Source organism: Cynocephalus volans, chromosome 8 (genome assembly GCF_027409185.1).
Source record: "Cynocephalus volans isolate mCynVol1 chromosome 8, mCynVol1.pri, whole genome shotgun sequence".
NCBI classification, from domain to species: Eukaryota; Metazoa; Chordata; class Mammalia; order Dermoptera; family Cynocephalidae; genus Cynocephalus; species Cynocephalus volans.
The window spans coordinates 43,038,012-43,059,808 of NC_084467.1; the positions used below are offsets into that span (position 1 = coordinate 43,038,012).

General features: G+C 34.5%; 1 protein-coding gene across 4 annotated transcripts in view; it reads right to left on the minus strand.

Moving 5' to 3' along the window:
* EPS15 (epidermal growth factor receptor pathway substrate 15) overlaps nt 1-21,797 on the minus strand; it is a 116,948-nt gene that overhangs the window by 68,232 nt on the left and 26,919 nt on the right. For 3 of the 4 annotated variants that reach the window (XM_063104956.1, XM_063104953.1, XM_063104955.1), the window contains exons 4-11: nt 21,295-21,342; nt 18,773-18,868; nt 16,376-16,441; nt 14,912-15,037; nt 13,147-13,206; nt 6,715-6,915; nt 5,730-5,875; nt 2,452-2,608 (exon numbers count right to left, since the gene is read on the minus strand). In XM_063104956.1, coding sequence (XP_062961026.1) covers nt 2,452-2,608; nt 5,730-5,875; nt 6,715-6,915; nt 13,147-13,206; nt 14,912-15,037; nt 16,376-16,441; nt 18,773-18,868; nt 21,295-21,342 — 900 coding nt within the window. The remainder of the gene's footprint in view (nt 1-2,451; nt 2,609-5,729; nt 5,876-6,714; nt 6,916-13,146; nt 13,207-14,911; nt 15,038-16,375; nt 16,442-18,772; nt 18,869-21,294; nt 21,343-21,797) is intronic. The other variant, XM_063104954.1, reaches the window with a different exon arrangement.

The window sequence follows — 21,797 nt, forward strand, 5'->3', positions numbered from 1 at the left end:
TAACTCAAAAGAAAAGACTCACATTTGACAGTCTTTTGCTATTAAAAATATCATCCAATAAGAAGACAGAGTGAGACAAATTAGTTTAGCCTCAAACAAGTTAGAAGGTGATAGCCCAGATGATTCTAAAATGGCACGCAACCAGAAAGCATGGAAAAAGTTCAGCTAACATTACACCTGGTATATGAAGGGTATACAAAGAAAAATACAGTATGTCCCCTTCTTTCAAAGTATTTTTGCTCACCCTGTTTTGTACATTACACAAAAATCCCACTTTGGTGATTTTAAGTGGGTCAGAGCCCAGAGAAGGCACACTAAAATGAACACAAGGACCAAGTGACATGTGACAAAAGCATGCTGTTTAGTTATTTTCTCTGCATCAACTTTGCTGAATTAAAAACCTCTAATTTCAAAATGTATCTCATAAGCCAAAAACCATAATGCTAAAAAAGGCATAAAATAAAGCTCTAACCTTGAGAGAGAGTAGAGTTAAGAAACTGACAGTACAAGAAAGGCGAAAAGCAGAGTGCTGCAGAATGGAAAAAACAGTCCAAACTAGAAAAAACACAGAAAGGAAAGCAATATTCAAAAAAGGATTAGTCAAAGCTGCAAAAAATGCAGTACTAAATTAAAAAAAAAAAAAATCAGGTTATCAAGAGATTACTTGAAAGATAAAACAATGCAAATTTTAATTTTTAAGTTTAAAATTTTGTTAATAGATAAGACAACAGTTAATAAAATCCCACTGCAATGAATAACACTGACATCTGACTAAATAGACAAAGGTATCTGCTCTATGGAAAGGACTTCAGGCAAATCTACTAAATAAAAACCGCATACCCGATACAATTAGATGCAAGTGGCTACTAACATTAGAGACTTCAATGAACAAACATAATTTGCCTCAGAAATTTCTGTCATATTGGTAATTTGTGTTGGTAGGAGACTCAGTCAATTATAAAATGAGAAAAAAAAAAAAAACCTACATAGTGAAAGAAAGGATGAAATGACACAGTATCCTACAACTGAGATACAGTTATATAGCAAGAAGGCATTAATACAAATGCAGTAACCTTTATCTTTCTGGGTGGCATCATTTTCAGCCTTCTTCTCAACTTAGGGAACCCACATCATACATCACAAGAAATCTCCAAAAATTCACAAAATGCCCCCTTCCCCGCAAAAATTCGCAAAGCAGATAATCAAATATTTATTTTATTAGAAATAAGTACAAAAACTCCTATAAGTAACTCTCTATATCTGGCAGCTGTAAATTCCATTTAGTTTACTTGGAAAAAGTCCAATTTTGACTTTCATTAGATTTGTTAAAGTGAGAGGTTTTTTAACCTATGTGACAAAATTAACATAAAACCAAAATATTCTTTTGATATTTTAAAGAGCTCTCCTCATATCATACATTTGACAACTCCTATTATACACAATTCTGAAGAATTATCACAGAAATGGCTACTTTATAGGCCACAAGAGATTTAAAGATACAAAGTACTTATTTTTAAATTTTAAAGATTCAAAGTATTTTTAAAGGCAAATAGTCACTACAGTATGCAAGTCCTTTTGAAGGTCTGTTAAAGGACAAGATATTATAAATGCACTTATACTAGAAAGTGTTTCTAGATGAGGAAAGAAAAATCAAGGAACAACATGGCTAAAACAATGTCATTTTGAAAATTACCACTGTTGATCAGAAACCAAAAGCAGCTAAAACCTGCTTCTAGGCTGTTCAGATATGAAGTTCCAGTGTATACTCAGGAATAAAGGGTTATCTATGGCAAAAACCGCACAGTTTTATCCTCAACATAATGTTTCCTTGGGGACTTTTTTTTTTTTTTTTTTTGTGACCGGTAAGGGGATCGTAACCCTTGGCTTGGTGTCGTCCGCACCACGCTCAGCCAGTGAGCGCACCGACCATCCCTAGATAGGATCCAAACTTGTGGCCTCGGGGCTCCCAGCGCCACACTCTCCCAAGTGAGCCACTGGTAGGGTGCTTGGGGACTTTTTTGATGTAAAATTGATACTAAGCAATCATCTCCTAGATTTTGTTTTTTTGTTTTCAAATTTGTATTTTTTTCTGTAAGAATGAATCATCAAGTAAAACACAAAAATTTAGTTTTTATATCTTTCATTTAACTTTTATACTCTTCATAAAAGTTAATTCACAAATCCAAGAAGGAAAAAATAAGGCCACATTTTTCCAATTTTAAGATTAGAAAATATAACTGTCATATGTGTAACGAATGGTGGGGTAAACAAGGATTTTATACAAGGCACTTGAGCATATTTATAGGCACAAACTAAACCACAAACAGTATTCTGTTCTGCTCCTATCCAGATACATTTTCTCCACTATTCCATCCAAATCAAGTCTGTCATCTGATATAGCACTTGTTCCTTTCTATTAATGCATTCAGGTTTTCTTTTAAATTGTCTTACCTTTTGTAAACTGGCCCTGTCTGATGGTGGGATCATCTCAGGAGTAAGAATGTGAGGAGGATCAATGCCCTTTATTAACTTTTGATTGATTAAGTGAAAAGCCAAGGCAAACTGATCCTTTGAAAGCTTCCCACAGTCCTTTGTGTCACATAGTGCCCTGTACAAATAAAGCGAACAGTATATAAATGTCACAATGACCATTCTAAAAATCCAAAAGAAAAGTAATATGACAATGTACCTTTCCAAAAATAATGAGCTGAGTTTAAAAAGACAGTCGTATCAACTTGCAGCTTGTCCAAAACTCACTTGAATGTTAGAAGAGGTAGATCAAGTAAGACCATAAAAAAAAATGTCCACCCTGGTGCTCAGCAGGGACCCTAATCTGGGTTTACTTTGTGCTTTCTTACCAATTTCCAGAACTACTACAGAGTAAGAGTTGTGGTGGGCCAAAGAATCCCAACATACCCTACTACCCCAATTTTTAAAATTAAAAGATGTTAATTTTACGTGTTGCTGTATTCTATTAGCTAGTATTTTATTGAGGATTTTTGCATCTATATTCATCAAGGATAATGGCCTGTAGTTTTCTTTTTTTGTTTTATCTTTGTCTGGTTTTGGTATCAGGGTAATGTTTGCCTCATAGAATGAGTTTGGGAGAATGGCCTCTTTGACAAAGGAACCAAGTTCTACACAATGGGGAAGAGACTGACTCTTCAGCAAATGGTGCTGGGAAAATTGGATATTCAATTTAGGAGAATGAAACTAGATCCGTACCTTTTACCATATACCAAAATCAACTCAAAATGGATTAAATAAATAAATATACATCCTGAAACAATAAAACTCCTTCAAGAAAACACAGGCGAAACACTCCAGGAAGTAGGATTGGGTAAAGACTTCATGAATACAACCCCAAAAGCACTGGCAACCAAAGGAAAAATAAACAATGGGATTATATCAAACTAAAAGGCTTCTGCACAGCAAAAGAAACAATTAAGAGAGTAAAAAGACAACCAACAGAGTGGGAGAAAATATTTGCAAAATATACATCTGACAAAGGATTAATATCCAGAATATACAAGGAACACAAACAATTTAACAGCAAAAAAACAAGTAACCCAATTAAAAATGGGCAAAGGAGCTGAACAGGCATTTCTCAAAGGAAGATATACGAATGGCCAACAGACACATGAAAAAATGCTCAACATCACTCAGCATCAGGGAAATGGAAATCAAAACCATTTTGAGATACTATCTCACTCCAGTTAGGATGGCTAATATCCAAAAGACAGAATAATAAATGCTGGTGAAGTTGCAGAGAAAAAGGAACCCTCCTATACTGTTGGTGTGACTACAAAATGATGCAGCCTTTATGGAAAATGGTATGCAGGTTCCTGAAACAATTACAGATAGATCTTCCATATGACTCAGCTATTCCACGGCTAGGTATATACCAAGAGAAATGGAAATCATGTCGAAGGGATACCTGTACTCCCACGTTTATTGCAGCGCTATTTACAATAGCCAACTCCCACGTTTATTGCAGTGCTATTTACAATAGCCAAACGTTGGAACCAGCCCAAATGTCCATCATCAGATGAGTGGATAAGGAAAACGTGGTATATCTACGCAATGTACTACTACTCTGCTATAAAAAAAAAAAAAAAAAACTACCATTTGCAGCAACATGGATGGGCTTAGAGAAAATTATATTAAGTGAAATAAGCCAGGCACAGAAAGAAAAATAGCGAATATTCTCACTTATTTGTGGGAGCTAAAAATAAATAAATAAATAAATATACAAACAAATAATGGAGGGTGGTGGGGGAAGAAGACACAACAATCACAATTCCTTGACCTTGTTAAGTGAACAGATATGATGTTGATGGGGGGGAGGATGGAAGAAAAGAGGAATTGGTAAAGGGACGTGAAAATCAACTACACTTATATTGATAAAAGAAAAAAAAGAAAAATAATTAAAAGATGTTAAAAATGAAACCTTTCATTCACAACTTTTCATGCGGAAAAACAAAAACAGAAAACGAAATCTAAATCTCAACAAATTTTGGTTCGTTGGTGGCACTAGAATTGATTCTAAAAAAAGCAAAAATTTCCCTGCTGGCTTGCTTCCTGCAATTTTTAGAGTAGGAGGATAGAAGGATCACCAAGCCAAAGCAAAAAGAACAGCAGCAAATGGAGATCACATGTGAGGAGAAGGTAGCAATGTGGAAAGCTTTACAAAATCACTTGAAGAGAAACAGCAAACGTTTTATTCTATTTTTCTTTCTTTCTTTTTTTTTTTTAAAAGACCTCAGCTTTCTGAAATCCTGATCTGTATAATTCATTGAAAGCCAGTGTGGCCTGATGAAAAGACTATGGGCTATGGTGTCAAATAAACCTTGAAGTCTGGCTTTTCTAGTTATTTATTCTTATGACCTTAGCTGAATGTTTTAACTTCTCCAAGCCTTAGTTTCCACATCTACAAAGTGGAGATGATAATTCTCATCTTGTAATGTTACTATGAGATTTAAAGAAGAGGTCCATAAAAAGTCCAGGCATAATGCCAAGCCCGTGACAGCTGCCATTTATTGAGCATAGCACCTAGCCTAGGCACCAGAAAGTGGGAGCTGTTATCTGCTATGTGTATTTAATCTTTCCCAGTCTTGGGTTCTTATTCCTTTTAAGGCAGATCTACTGTCTTCCTCTATTCTTTTTTAAGTTTCTGTTTGCAACTGTGTGGTTCTACTTCTGATGTTTGCTGTGGTATATTTAGGTGAATTGGTAGCAGGCACACTACAAAAAATTTTCATAAACATTATCTCATTTAATGTGAAATTCATTAAAGACACTAACATGTCTTTTTAAAGAAACAACTGTGTTATTCCTATTTAAAGGTATAAAAGTATACATTTACCCTACAGAATTATAAAGGTATGCCTTGAAGACACTTCTTTACATTGCTTAAATTTCAGATATTTGGATTCTCTCTTAAAATTTTATATTTAATTAATATAAAATTAATATATAAATTAAACAGATGCTGCATTTTAACATTCTAATAACAATTAACTGACACTGTCGATCTCATAAAGCTTCAGGTAATCTGTTCTTGTAAGCTTTTTTCCGTTACCCAGTAGAATTCGTCAGATTTAAATTTTCTCTGTGAAAATTCTGAAACAAAAACTGTCCTATTTACAAATGACTAAAAATAAGAAGGCATAAAACTGGAGTTGATACAAAACCATATTTTTAAAAATTCAATTTAAATAAAGTCTTACCAAATACGGGCTAGTAAGGTAGAAGGTAAACCTGTTTTCAGGAAGATTTCACGGACCTCCAATCCAGATACAAATCCATCCATATCTTTATCAGTTTTCAGGAAGATTTCATCATATTTAGCTTTTTCTGCAGGGGCTACAACCCACTACAGGGGGGGAGAAAAACAGTATTTCTGTCAAAATGAAACAAACTTCGAAGTGTCGATCTTTCAACCCATAGCAGTATCTGTCTCAAATTCTGAACAATCCTACTCTACTAACTACAGTAACAGTATATCACTTCCATCACATCTCAATTAAAATGCTGTGGTAAAGAGAAAATAACAGAAGAAAGACATATGTCAGTTAGAACTGTATTTATAGATGCCCATTTTGCTTTTTCTTCTTTTAAGTAATGAGTAAATTCAAGCACAGTTAACTCTTGACTTACAAGTGCCCACATTAATATAGATAAGTAGGAGAGTCTGTATAGACAAAATATTCAGATAACTCTCAATCTTCATTTTTTATATAGTTTTCATCTATTCACTATAGCCGAACTGGCTGATTTGTATATCCTGTCATTATTTGCCTTTACTCAACCTGACAAAAGGCAGATTGGAGGGGAAAAAAAGGCCTTGGACAACCCAGAACTGGATAATTTGATCTCAAAGAATCAAGAGTTAACTAGAGAATAAATAAAAACAAAAACAACTATTAATTATGCCACGGTAAGCATGCCATGTTAGCATGGAGCATCTTCCATCTCCAACTTTAATTCCGGGTAGGTCAAGGCAAAGCTAGCGAAACACCTATATGACCTAAGGCCAAATGCATAAGGAATAGCTGTCTCCTCTGGAATATCACATTATGCAGGTTCAACCAGAGGGAGCTTGAAGTCTTTGACCGCTTTGATTTCTCCTTCTGTCTTTATCAAGTAATCAATTGTTAAATGCCATGCACTTTGTTAAGAAAAAAAAATCCTTTAACACTGATAAATCTATACCTGTCTTAACGGTGCTTTGGTAGGTAAAATGTCTACAGGTGGTAAGGAGTGGTAAGATTCCTTGGCTGATGTTGAAGAAGGGATCAACCACTTAGAGCCTAACATACTGACCGTTTTTCTCTTAGAAGGCGGCACCAAGGCTGGAGGCAAGGACATTGGCACAGGTTCTTTCTCCAGTGCACAGTATACCAAAAACATGGCCTTCAAAATAGATAAACCAGAATCATATATATTAAAACCATTTGACCACATTCACCCATTAATTATTGTTCAACAATAAATCATCTTCATACTGTCTCAAATCTTTTTTTTTAAGAAACTAGGCTGGGAGGGAGGGAAGGGGAGAAAAGAGAAGAGATGACAGAAAAGAGGGAGAAAAGGAAAGAAATCAAAGCTAAGCAATTTTTTAGGAAGATATCCTGAATAGCAAAAACTTAAGAGATATAACCTTCAACTAAAGTTCTTGCAATGTCAAAGGCAAATGACAATTTGGAGGACAAAAATATCTGCAAAGAACAAGGTAATCTCCCTAATATATAAAGAGCTCCTAGATATTAACAGAAGAAAAACCAAAGTCCAACAGACAAACTGACAGAGTATGAACAGATATTTTACAGAAAAATAAATATTACAAATGGACCATCCTTTAACATATGAACATATGATCAATTTCACTGATAAGAAAACTACAAGTTAAAACTATACTGAAATACTTAATTGGCAAAAATACAAAGTTCCATAATGTATTTTCTTAGGTAAACTGGAGGAACAGACACTCTTAGACATTACTAGTGGTTGCTGAGGAGTAGCAGAATGTGCCATCCCAGAACACGCCACTTTGGCATAAGGATTATCTGAAGCTGAAGGCAACTGAGAAGAAGCATATACAAGAAAAGAAAAGCTCTCCACTTTTCCAGTAATTGCTGAAAAGATGGACATAAATTTACAAAGGTGTCTCTCCTTCCCTCTGTACAAGGAAGGACAAAAGTTCCTCCCCAAAATGACTTTAGGCCCATATCAGCCTGGAGAGGGCACCAGAGGAATCTACATAACAAACTTTACTAACTAGCCTTTATCTACCATTAGTTTCCCATATATTTGCCTTCTCACAACTTGAAGCTCCTAGAGACTTTTGTCTTGTCACGTCTATAAAAATTTATTGTTCTTTATAAAAGATGCTATATAAGCCTGAGTTCTAAACCATATTTTTAAGAGTTACTCCTACCCTGAGTTGTCTCTGATGTACATATAAAATATATATCTTAATAAATTTGTTTTTCTCTTGTTAATCTGTCTATTGTTACAGGGGTCCCAGCCAAGAACTTAGAAGGGCAGAGGGAAAATTATCCAACCCCCTACAGAACTCAAATTGGTACCACTCCAATGAAGGGCAAATTGGCAACATCTACCAAGTTACAAATGAATTTCCCCTTTAGTTCATTAATCCCATATCTGGAAATACATACTTTAGATTTACTTGCCTACATACAAGATGCTGTATAAAAAAGGTTATTAATTGCAGCATTGTTTGTATATGCACACAAATATCCATCTACAAAAGACTGGTTTGAAAAATTACAGTACATCCATACAATGAAATACTATGAAGCAATAAAAAAGAAATCATGGGAAACGTTCTATATCTTAACAGTGGTGGTGCCTTCACAGGGATATTAATTGTCAAAACTCATCAAATTATATACTTAAATTGAATGCAGTTTGTTGTATGTAAGGTAGTCCTCAATAAAGTTAACTAGGAAAAAAAGAATCATGGAGCTCTCCAAGTGAAAAGATATCCAAGATTCACTGTTAAATATAAAAAAGTACAGTGTTGAATAATGGGTATATAGTGTTCTCTTTTGTAAAATAATTATTCATATTTGTTTAAATTTGCATTAATAAATTCTAGGAGAATAAACAAGAAACTAAGAAAAGTGGCTGGTAATAGAAAGGGGTAATGGAGCACTGAGGGCAGGGATGGAACTAGGATTTTTTTCACTGAATACCTTCTTATATTGTATTGATCTCTGAACCATGAGAATGTACTGTCTATTTTAAAATATTTTTAATTGATAAAATTGCACAAAGTGGGACAACCTGCATATAGACTGTCCCAGGATATATCTCCTCCATTTTAAAGGATTCAGGGTACTTTCAAGACTTTCAGAAGATAGAAAGTTTCCTTGGCTATCTTTAAGCATATGAAATTATTAAAAGTAAGTCAGAACCTCTAGAAAGATTCCAGCAGCACCTGGAAGAAAGATTGAATATTTCTTCTTAATTGTTTCTTTCACTGAAAATTATAGAGCACCTAATACAACAACACTGATCCATGATTACTAATATCATTTTACAAATAAAGAGACTGAGGCTCAGAGAGGGTAAGTAACTTGCCTAATACAATACTCACTTTTCTTTTCTTTTTTTTTTTTTTTGGTATCTGGCAGGTTTTTTCAGCTCTGGTTTTTTCCAGATTTGATCACCTGTATTAGTTGCACACATGTAATTTTATAACACCATGCTTTCGTATACAACTGATAAAACTAAACCTTAACATATGATACCCAAATTTTAGTGGGCACTGTAACTACCTGGACAGCTTGATAAGATAAAGCACAGATTTCTGGGTCCTGCACTGAGAATTTTGGAATCAGTAGGGCTGGGGTTGGGCCTGAGAATGTGCATTTCTGACAAGTTCCCAGGTGATGTTGATGCTGCTGTCCAGGGACCACACTTAACCATCTGACCCAAATCAAGAATTTTCTTCTCCCCATTCACTAACCAACTCAGAAGAATTCAATTTCAGTTTTAGAAACACACAAACTTTCTATCTGCAAAAGCTTGAAACTCCAGGAAGAAAACAATCTGGCTAGCACATACTTTCAACCAAATTCACAATATATGAATTATTATTAGATTGGTACTGAGCTAAGAGAAGTGACTAGAATGCGCGAGTCAGCACTCCTCTCACTGCGGATGGGAGTCATTTCCTGGAAAAGTGGATACTAGAAGCAAAAAAGCAATGTTAGCCATCTGCTGCCAATAAACACATTTTTTTTGAAAGTTTAAAATATATATAATTAATTACATGTTGTCTTGAAAATAGTTTCCACGACAAAATTGAAGCCAAAATTTTTTCAGTTGTGATTCTATTTGTTTTTTTTTATTACATTGTACCTTATCCTATTCAAAGTCTGCTCCTAAAACTAAAACAGCAAATAGATCAAATGATGCATCATACTCACCCCCCCCACCCAAATCTGGCTGGTAACTAGTTTTTAAACTGAAATGTATGAGCAAATGCATTTACACAGACACAGACACTTTAATAAGATTTAGAATATCTTTTTGATAAAAGCATCAAAAATAAATCTAAACTTACTCAGGGACAGCAGGGAAAGAAGGATTTAGTTTTACTGTTGCAGTTAGTTACTAGCAGTTGCTCATATCCTCTAATATTTTTTCATTCTCCATGCTTTTAGGCAGTATTTCTCAAATTTTAGTGGCCATCATAATCACCTGGAGGGCTTTTAAAACACGGGTTCCGGGACCCTACCCAAGTTTCTGATTCAGTAGATCGTGGGCAAAGCCCAAGAATTTGTAGTTCTAATAGGTTCTCAAATGATGCTGATGTTGATGTTGATGTTGCTGATGGGAGACCATACTCTGAGAACTAGTCCTTTTAGGAGTTTCCTTAGGAGTTTTACTTACTCAGTGGTCTACTTAAGCAGCTGAACTGCCAGTTATAATTTCTTAAAAGAGCAATCTGGGATGAAAATATCAGGCACTTCTTGTGTTTTCCAAGTAGTACAAGTTACCTTCATCAATCTGGTTTAAAAAAACATTAACTGAAGAATTTATGGCCACCAGGCATTGTGTTAGGCACTAGAAATACAAAAGTGAAAAGACCCCTCACTTTTACAACCCAATAGAAGCAGAAGATATGTAAATGTCCACACAACGTGATACATGCTAATATGGACAAGTACAGCTCCTTTATAAATCTCCAAGTGCCACAAACTCTTCACATCATGACCCAACAAATGATACTGACAAAAATTTAGACTACTTTCAGTGTAAGAACTTACCTGACAGATAAATTCAAGCCTTAGTAAAAATGTAAAAAACAATAGATAGAAGATAGAGAGCAAAGTAAAAAGGGCATGAGACTACACGTCCAAAGAACAGAGTAGGAAAAGGGAAAACTAGTAACTTTACAGTGGAGAAACTTGGCAAACACTATCTTAACCAAGTGATGAAGGTTAACAACACCAGTGATGTCGCATGGATATCATGTACCCTCTGATATAATGTGATGACAAAGGCACTTCACCTCCATGGTATTTGTAGGGAAAATATAGGATAATAGTCAGGGCTCCCTCAGATGTTCGGAGTGTTGCCGAGCATTTGATGTAAATGTGCACAAGCGCCCAGGTGTTCCTTGGTTATTGTCTAATGTAATTGCTCATGTGCACCTAGGTGTTCCTGGGTTGTCTGACTGCATCCAGTGTTCTGGGTTATCGGACTTAAGTACAGAGGATGAGCAGCTCTGGTCCATGGTGCTGCCGCCCCCAGGATGCCCCTGGGGATGCCACAGGGAGGCCGCTACTGCTGCTGGAGGCTGTTGTTGCAAGCTGTTGCTTCCAGGGCCCCCAGGACCCTCTGCGAGGCCACCTCTGCTGCTGCTGGAGGCTGCTGTAAGCTGCTGCTGCTGCTGAGGAAGGTGAGGACTGAGCTCGTGTTGTCTGCCAACGGCTCCTGGGATCTTTTCCAATTACCTAGCTCGTGGACCTGTGTGTGAGGGGTCTGGTGACCCAGCCAGGCATTTGAGGGGTCTGGTGACCCAGCCTGGCATATGATGGATCTGTGATCCAGTCTATACAATGGGTTTTGAAGGGTCTGTGGGCCCTAACCCCTAGTCCTAGCCCTAGATATAGGATTCTGACAATTGCCCACCATTGCCTAGCCAGACAATAGCTTTAGAAAGACAGTATTCTTCGCAAAAACCCATACCTCCAATCTAATCATTAGAAAAACATCATACAAACCCAGACTGGGAGACATTCTACAGGATAACCGGCCAATATGAGTATTCCTCAAAATTGTCAAGGTCATGAAAAACAAGGCAAAAATGACAAAACTACCATAAACCAGAGAGACTGAAGAGACATGGCAACTAAATACAATGTGATAGTCTAGATTAGATCATGGGACAGAAAGGAAAAACTAGTGAAACCCAAATAAAGCCTGGAGTACAATTAATAGCAATGCACCAATGTTGGTTCCTTAATTTTGACAAATGCACCATGGTAATGAAATATGTTAACAATAAGGGAAAATAGTATTGGGAAACTCTTTGTTTATCTCAGCAACTTTTCTGTAAATCTAAAATCATTCCAAAATTTAAAAAAAAAAAAAAGAACATGACTACGGAAGGCTCAAGTTCAGCCCTGGCTCTACCACTAACTGCTTTGCTTAGAGGAGCTAAGCTCTAAAATCTATGAAAACTCTAAAAATCTATGATAAAAAATAAAATAATTTAGTACTCATCTTTAAGACATTTTTTAAAAAAGTAATAAAGTAAACAAAAATAAACTAAGAAGAGAAAATTAGGATAAAAGCTAAAAAGGATGAAATAAAAAGTCAAAACATAATAGAAAGGATAAATAAATCCAAAAGATGACTCTTTTAAAAGATCAGTAAACTAAATAAAATCAGATTAAACAAAAAACGAGAAGGAAAAAAATACATAAGACTTGGAATGAGAAAAGAGCAAAAACACAAACTCGGAAGAGATGAAAAGAATAATGCAAATTTGTGGCAATAAGTTTAAAACTAAAAAAAAAGACAATTCCTTAGCAAAATAAAGAGAAAATTTGAACAGACTAATTTCCAAATAAGAGAGTAAAAGGAGGATTAGAGATTTACCACTGATGAGTTCACAGCAGTTTTAACTAACCTTTAAGGAAGAGATGAATGCAACCTCATTTGGAATTAACTATCCAATTATTAAGAAAATGTGTCTTCAGATAAGATGTCAAAACTTTTATAACTTGATAAATGAAGTGAGACTAGTGATATTCATGTTTGCTTTTAATGAAATGAATGTGAAAATTAGGGTATACACTTGGAACAAAATTATTCCATAGCAATAGGTACTGAGATACGTGGTAAACTTGGGATACAAAATGTAATACCACTCAGCATCTTTACAGTACATTATACAAAGCACATATTCCTAAAGGAAGATGGCAAAACACATTTTCTGTTATCTATTTGTCCAAAAGATATTTATCGACTGCCTATAAATTTTAGGTAAAAATGCTCATACCAACAATCTGATGGAAATATAGCCTCCCTCTAAGGATGAAATAAAAGTGGAAATTTTCACAAAAGAAAATTAAGATGTTTAAGATATTTTAGGTTACTTACAACTGCAAACTCATCTCTGTCAAGCATTCCATCATGGTCAATATCACTCAACTCCCAAACCTTAAAAAGAGAAGAAATGAGAAAGATTAATGTTCTTTCATTTCATGTGCTACCTGTGGGCAGGAAGAGAAAGTGTACTGGTGAGAGATAAGAGTGGAGATAAGCAAGTGCCTGGTCATTACATGCCTTGAAAGGTATTTGGATTTTATTCTAAATGCAATGGGAAGCTACTAAAAGGTTAGTTTTAAGTAATAAAATGGCAAGATTATAGTTTGGATATCTCATACTGTCCACACAGTGGAGAAATAATTAGTGGAAAACAATGCCAAAAAATAATTTTTAAATCACTATGTATTGACCACCTAATGTATACAACACTGATCCAGTAGTAAAAGTACTAGTTCTGGTGTTGTGATGGTCATCATCATTATCATCATGGCAGCCAGCATTCAAAGAGTATGTAATAAGTGCTGTACTAAGTACTCTACATACATTATCAAATTTAATCCCTACAGCCCTTCAAGCTAGAAATTACGACCATTTTAAAGATTAGAAAACTGACACATGATTTTCTAATGATTTGCCCAAGTTCACACAGCTAAGAAGTGGTCAGCCAGAATTTGACCCTAGGCAATCTGCTTAAGTAGGGAACTAAAGAAAGGGCAGAAGGTTTTTAAAAAGTAGATGAGATTTGAAATATGAAGAGAAGTAGAGAAATCATTGAAACACAATAAGAGTGCTGGGCAGTAGGGAGAAGCTCAGCTGAAGCTGGTGATCATAAATTTATGGTAAGACCTATCTTATTACACTTTCTCAGTACTCCACATGCAACCACACAGAAGCCAGATAATTAGCTTCATGCAAAGTTGGATTTTCACCAGGCAGGAGAATGGAAGAATAATGGAACTATAGATCAAAAAATCCAAGTTGGATGAGGAAAAATGTAAATTCAAACGATAAGGGAATAGAGTTTTAGTCCACTAGAAGTGGGAAAGGAGAAGGGGAGAAATTGGTACAGGACCACAAAAAATGTTTACATTGTATAATGATAAAATAATTTTAAATTTTTAAAAAGGGTTTTAGTTTTACAAGATGAAAAGACTTATGGAGATGGATGGTGGGGATGTTTGCACAACAATATGAACATACTTAATACCATTGAACTGTACACTTAAAATTGGTCAAGTAAATTTTGTATTATGTATATTTGACCACTATAAAAAAAATTGGAAAAAAAGAGGGAAAGTAAAGGAGTCTGAGATTTAAAGGTTTTGGTGAAATCAAAAAATTTAAGTCTTGCAAGTATCTGGGAAAGAGATCTAGAAAGACAGGAAGTTAAAGGTAGAAAACAGAATTTATGATTTCAGAGATGAAACTATTCTTTACAACAAGACCCGGATGATATAGCCATGGAGTAGGTAGCAGACGTAAAATACTGATGGTCCCTAGAAATTAAGTCAAGCAACTGGGAAGGCAGAGTGTATAGCACAAAGAAAAAAGAACCTACTTAATATTTTAAAAGAATCCTACTTAAGGGACTTACATAAATAATTTCAGCCACTCATATTTCACAGGGAATAACCAAATACAGAAATAAATTGGCAATAATTTTATATATTAAGTCAGAACAGAAAATTCTGTGTAATAACACAACTTTAAAATAAGATCTGCATTTTTGTTAACAATGAGCTATAAAGTGCTCCTGGTAGATATAATTAAAATTAAAATGCATAAAAACTACATTTAGAATTTAATAATATCTTACTCTTCCAAGAATATCCACAGGTAACTTAGAGTTCAGCAACACTGGTTTCACTTTATCACCAGACAGAAATCCGTTCACTGGGCTTAAACTATCGAAAATTGTATCATATTTGGCTTTATCTTCAGACTATAATATTAAAAAAAAAAATCACAAGTTAAATAATGGTGAAAAGGATTTAACTGCAGTTGTAAAAATCAAGTCCTCAAAGAATAGATAACATATTTTTAAACTATCATTTAAAGACATTTTTCACTTTCATCAAAATATATTACAATAAATAATAATTTCAAAGTGACTCTACTCAAGAGTCCAGGGTCCCCCAATCCTCTTGTAGCTAGAACACAATCTTTGTTTTTCTACTGTTAGGTTAGAATGAATGAAAAGATTTCAAAGGTAGAAGGGCTTTGAAGGGCATCTGGTCCAATCCTCTCACTTAAACAGACCCACAGCAAGGAAGCAACTTTTATAAAAATACACAACTATGATTCAATAAAAAAAATAATAAATATAAAAATAAAAATACACAACTAGTTAGTAATATTCTATGACTTTCTAAACATAGTGTTAGGTACATTTCAAATCCAAACAAATAAATTTTAAAAAATAAGATCATCAAGAATAAACATCAAGATTCCCCAATTTTCCCAAAGCAAGATCTATTTTTTCTTGTCAATAAGATCTCCTAAACTTTGAAAGTTACTTGTATGACATGAAAAACTAGTGTTCATTGTTTGGTCAGTCAAGGCCAAATTCCTACACTTTTTAAAACTAGTTAACAAGGGCTTGCCAGTGAGCTCAGTTGGTAGAGAGTGGTACTGGCAACACCAACGTCCAGGGTTCGATCCCTAAACCATACAGCCACGAAAAAAACATAATCAAAAAATAAAATTAGTTAACAGCCCACAAGCATACACAGACATAAAACCAAAACGGTTTTCCAAAACAACTGTACAGATTTATCAAAGCTCAACTGATCTGCTATATCCTAATACTGTTTTAAAATAACAAATTTTTAAAATCTGGTGAGAGATCTATAACCAATGATTTGCCTCTGAATAACTATAAGGCAAAATACTCACTTCAGAAAAAAATTTCATAAGGAATTATTTATTTCAGAGCCATAAACAGAATACTTAGTTAAACAGAATTTTCAAATAAGAGGTAATACCAGTGGGATAAACAACCTGTTCATCAAATATTTTAGTTAACAGGATTATGACATCAACATTTTTCCTTTACGCTATAACAGAAATGATTAGACCAATACTAATTGTCACAAAATGACTGACAGCTGAAAGATCCCTCAAAGATTTCCAATACCAGTATCTTCCCTACTGTCCTTGAGCATACATATGAAAGTTTAATGCCAATTGCAATATATTTCAGAGAGAATATGGGGAGAGAATATATGTGGATAGGAGGTAAAGGAGAGGTAAGGAGAGAATAGTTACAAAGGTTACTTACTTTTACAGCCCATGGGAGCTCAGATGCAGAGGTTCCACTGATTAGCAAAGGACTACTGGTATCATGCTAAAAAGGAAAGTATACCATATGAAGAGTTGAAATCCTCACATCAATAAGAAGTGAAGAAAAAGTGGTCTATGAATTTAAATATATTCATACAAAATGCTGAATCTCAATGCACACAAAACACTATTTTACATTAACTAGACCTTTATCTAAGTACTGCTGAAACAAAAACATTTTCACTGAATTAGCTACATTAATGATCGTGGAGCTCTAAATAAAACATGTAAGTATTACAGAAGAAATCCTACTACAACTGAGATCAAGATAAAGGTATCTAAATCTTAACAAAAATACTTAGGGCCCTATTAACTAATGACTTTGTCCCAACATTATTTTAGGATAGAAGACTGGGAAAACAACACAACTTTGCATTTCTAAGTTACAGGTACACAAGAACACCTATTAACAGCATGCCCAAGTTATTACATTTATCTGGCTGAAGAGATAGATGAATATATTGGAAAATCTTTATAATAATACAGTTAGGCAACAAACCTCTATATTAACCCTCTGACTCCATGCATAAACATAGAAGTGCAGAAATGCTCAGAACTGAAGTTAAATTCTTAATATGCAGACCAATAACTTTTAATATATTGAGTTTAAAAACAAGCAAGAAGAGCCATGAAATTTCTGAAAAAAGAGTGGGGAGGACTAGCCATATCTGATATAAAAACATGTTACCAAATACAATAATTAAAACAATGTAAGATCAGCACATGGATAAGCAGATCAATGAGTAAGAACAGAAAAATCCAGAAAGAAGCCAAAATACATATGAGAATTTAGCACATGATCAAGGTGGCATTTCAGATCAGTAAGGAAAAGACTGATTATGCAATAAACTGTATTAGGTCTGTCAGGTAGCCATCTTGAAAAAACATAAATTTGAATCCATATTCACACCTTATAAATTAAATGTAAAAATAGATAATAAATTTTAAAGCCTGACAATTTACATAAAAAACAACAAATTTCCATTATTTATTTTTTTTAAAGATGACCAGTCAGCAGATCTTAACCCTTGACTTGGTGTTGTCAGCACCAAGCCCTCCCAAGTGAGCTGACCGGCCATCCCTATACAGGGATCCAAACCCGTGGCCTTGGTGTTATCAGCACCACACTCTCTCCCAAGTGAGCCACAGGCTGGCCCCAACAACTTTTCATGAAAAAAAAAAATCACCACAAACAAGATGAAAAGACAAATAACAAAGTGGAAAAAACATTTGTAACTCATAGAAACAAATAATATTTAATGAGCCTCTAGAATTCAATAAGTAGAGTGATAACCCAAGAAAAATGGGCAAAAGCTATAAACAGACATTCACATAAAGGTAATGTAAATGGCTCATAAGTAAGAAAAACTATTCAATCTCCCTCCATAAAACCAAAAGAACATATTACAATTATACTTATAAGCTATTTGTCATCTATCAAATTGACAAGGATCTAAAATTTTGACAATATGCTAGCAAAAGTGTAGGGAAACAGGCACTCAACCAATTGCTGGTAGGAGTGTGAACTAGTACAACCACTATGAAAGGCATGTTGACAATATACATGGAAATTACAAAAGCAAAAACTTTTGGAACAGCATTTCTACTTTTGGTAATTTACATATATAAATATATTCCTGTGCATGCAAAATGACATATATGTAAAGTTATTACAGGCTGAGCCTCCCTAACCCGAAAATCCAAAATCTGAAACTTTTTGAGCACCAACATGGCACTGAAAGGAAATGCTCATTAGAGCACTGTGGATTTCAAATTTTCAGATTTGGGATGCTTTAGTATGTATTCTGCAGATATGCCAAAATCTGAAAAAATCAGAAATCTGAAACACTTCTGGCCCCAAGCACTTCAGATAAGGAGTACTAAACCTATATGCACTGTAGCATTTTTTTATAATAAGAGAGTAGAAATAAGCTAAAAGCCTATCAATAAGAAGTTAAATAAATTGTGCTAAATACAAGCAAAGAAATACTATGCAGCTATTAAAAAACAGTTTTTATGTAATAAAACGTAAAGATCTATAACACATACTAAGTTATTTTTAAAAGGTATAGAATTGCATGTATTGTGTGCGATAGTCAACGTAAAATGAAGTAATATGTATTTATATCTCTTTGTATGCATATATAATAACTCTGGAAGGATACTAACTCTGGATAAAACTAATAACAACAGTAGCCACTAAGAAAGAAAGAAACTCAGCTGAGTGACAGGGGTTAAGGAAGAATTTTTTTTTAATATTAATTTTAATTTTCAAGTCATGTTGTATCATTTTTCAAAAATTAAAAACAATTTAAATCTAAAGAGCATTTCTTACAAATCTTGGTGGAGGAACAGCCAGGTTCAAGCTACCCAGAGAAACCTCCAATCCATTCTGGGCACATGCCACAAGACGCAAAGCAACAAAAAATTCCTGAGAAAGAAAATTATGAACGTTACGGACCATTCTCTTTCTCTCCACCCACCTACTTACACACATACTTATAATCTGAAAATACAAAGTAATTCACAATTAGTCCAGGATTTTTATGTAGCAACAAATATAACAATACATTTGCTTCAAAAACACTTATTTTAAAATTGAGAAAAGACATATGTACAAAGATGTTCTTAATATTATAAATAGCAGATAACAATATAAATAGAAAAATACTTCAATAAATTATGATACATACAGATAGTGGGAATTATACAGAATTAATACTCATGTTTCAGCGAATATTTAATGATGTTAAGAAATGTTTATCATTTAAGTAAGAAAAAGAATTCGGAAAAAAGCCTATAGAGAAATAATACTTAAATGTTAAAAGTCATCTCTGGATTATGAGATTATAAATTTTGAAACTGGATCAGTAAATCAAATGACTTAATCATTTGATTAACTAAATAGACAGACAGATAGATAAATGCAAAGAAACTGAAGCAACTGGTTGTCAGTTTTAAGTTAGAGTCAGGTCTGGGAATGGACATGATAACAAAAGCCTTAACTTCAGTTATAATTTTTCCAATTTGTCAATACCCTAGTACAGTTGCTAATGCAACCAATCCTTCACTACTTTTCTCAAAATCACATCCCTCATTCCCACCTACACCATCTTTCCCAATTTCTAATCTATTCTTCCAGGCTGTCTGTTTTATAGAATTCCTTGCCTTCACACTCATAAATTTCTTGAAAAAAAGCTACTTCAAGGTATTCCCTTTTCTTATTCATTCCACAAGCCTCTGTGCAATCTCAAAACTCTCAAGATTAGCTAGAGACACTACTGCATATGTCACAAATAACCTCTCAGCTACCAAATGCTATAGCCTCTTTAAAAAAAAAGAAAAGAAAAGAAAAGGCCTCATTCTGCTCATTCTCTTGGCAGTCTGGGAAAGTATGATTTCCTCTGAAGCTCTCCTTCACTACCATAGCTTCATAAAGTTCTCCTAGTTCTCCTCCGACCCTTCAAGTCTCTTCTTCTGAACTCAATGCCTCCTCCAACCTTTAAGTGCTGGTGTTCTAAGTATTCCAACATTGACCCTTTCTTTTCTCACTCTATGTGAGATTCCATTACTCTTTGGTAATCAGGTCCACTCCTACAGTATGAATGGGCTCTGAAGTGAAATAATTCTGCATTAAATTCTACTTCTGCTACTTAAAGTTGTAAGGCCATGAGCAAATTAAATAAAACTCTTCTATAAAAGAGGGGCTAATACCTACCTTGCAATGTTTTATGAGCAACAAAATAAAAACTATATTGTAAGAAGAAAGCACCCAGAGTCATTTTTGGCATAGAGAAACTCAATAAGTATTGATTTCTTTTCTTTCTTTCATTTCTTAATTAAAAAATCTATGCCAAGGAAAACTCAAATTTTAACTCAGACTCATAATTAAGCTACCTGGATGTAACAAAGACAACTCAAACTCAACATCCAAAGTCCAGGAATATCAGTGAAGAATTGATTATACCGTAAACCCATAAGATAGTGACCATATCTGTCTTGTTCACCTCTGTACTCCTAAAACCTGGCTCATAGTAGGTACTCAACAAATATCCGCTGAGTGCACAGCACCTGGGTGCCCACATGTATTTAGTTTTCCTATGTCTCCCATTGTACCAAACTTGCCTTTCTACCCAGAGGCTCCAATGCAGACTATAACCTGGCCCTGAAACCTTAACTAAAAGACTGGGTATTCTGACCCCCTCATCTAATTTTTCCCGTATCTTTCCCAGGTTTGATCCTGCTTCAGTCATGCCCATATGAGGGAATTAGCTTTGAGTAGTGTCACTGAGCAAATTATCAACAAACTCTGAATTCAGCCCTATAGAACTCTGAAATTCGTCCCCAACAAACGGAACTTCAAAGTACACTGATAGTGTTCAACACCCTTGGCCATAACCACTTTCATGTATTTCTGGTCTAGAATTTACTTCTAACTTGTAAACCATTTTCTCATTTCTAGGTCCGAGGTAAGAACTAGACCAGAATATTTAAGTTTGATTAGCCAAGAGCTTCCTTTCAAATGTACTGGGCAATACCATCTTCACACTTAGTAGTAAAGTCCACTTTTACATAAAACTCTGTACACCCAAGAAATTTAATAGGATACAAATAGCAAAGTCTCGCTGAAAGACAGAAAAATTAACTCCAAGAGAACAGTGCCACCAAACACTAACCTTTAAGAATTAGTTATTTTAATGTCTAGTGATTGGAAATATTTTTATTGTTATGACACTTGCCCCTGCAAAACTCTAACCTTAATAAAAAAACAATTCTTAGCTGAAAAGTACAAAAAACTGCTGGTTATTTTTTATTTTGAATCACATAAAAAAATCCTCACAAATCTCTGAATCTTACTTGTTTGTTCAGGATACCTCTGCCATCTGTGTCAGCTATATCCCAAATCTGAAATTTAGGGGGAAAAAAAGTATCAATCTATATTTTAAACAAAAATCATCTTAATGATAAATTAAATCCCTGCAATTTACAACTTCATGCTCTCTGGTAATCAAATCTAAGAATCATATAATTCAGAGTGGAAAGAAACCTTAAAGATCATTGAATGCAACCCTTCGCAAAGATACAAGGCCCAGTGACATTAAATGACTTGGCTCAAGAACATTCAAGGCATCAGGGAAATAACTGAAACCCAGGTTCTAACTTCCAGTCAAATGCATTTTTCACTAACCCAGATTCTAATTCCGAGTCTATTGCTCTTCCTACTAAACCTTGATTTTAAATCCTTACTAAGATAATAGTCTTTCCTCGGGGCAAGTTGAGATGGTTTATGTTTTTATGAATAATTAATTTATTTTATTTTATTTTTTATTTATTTATTTTTTTAAAAGAAGACCGGTAAG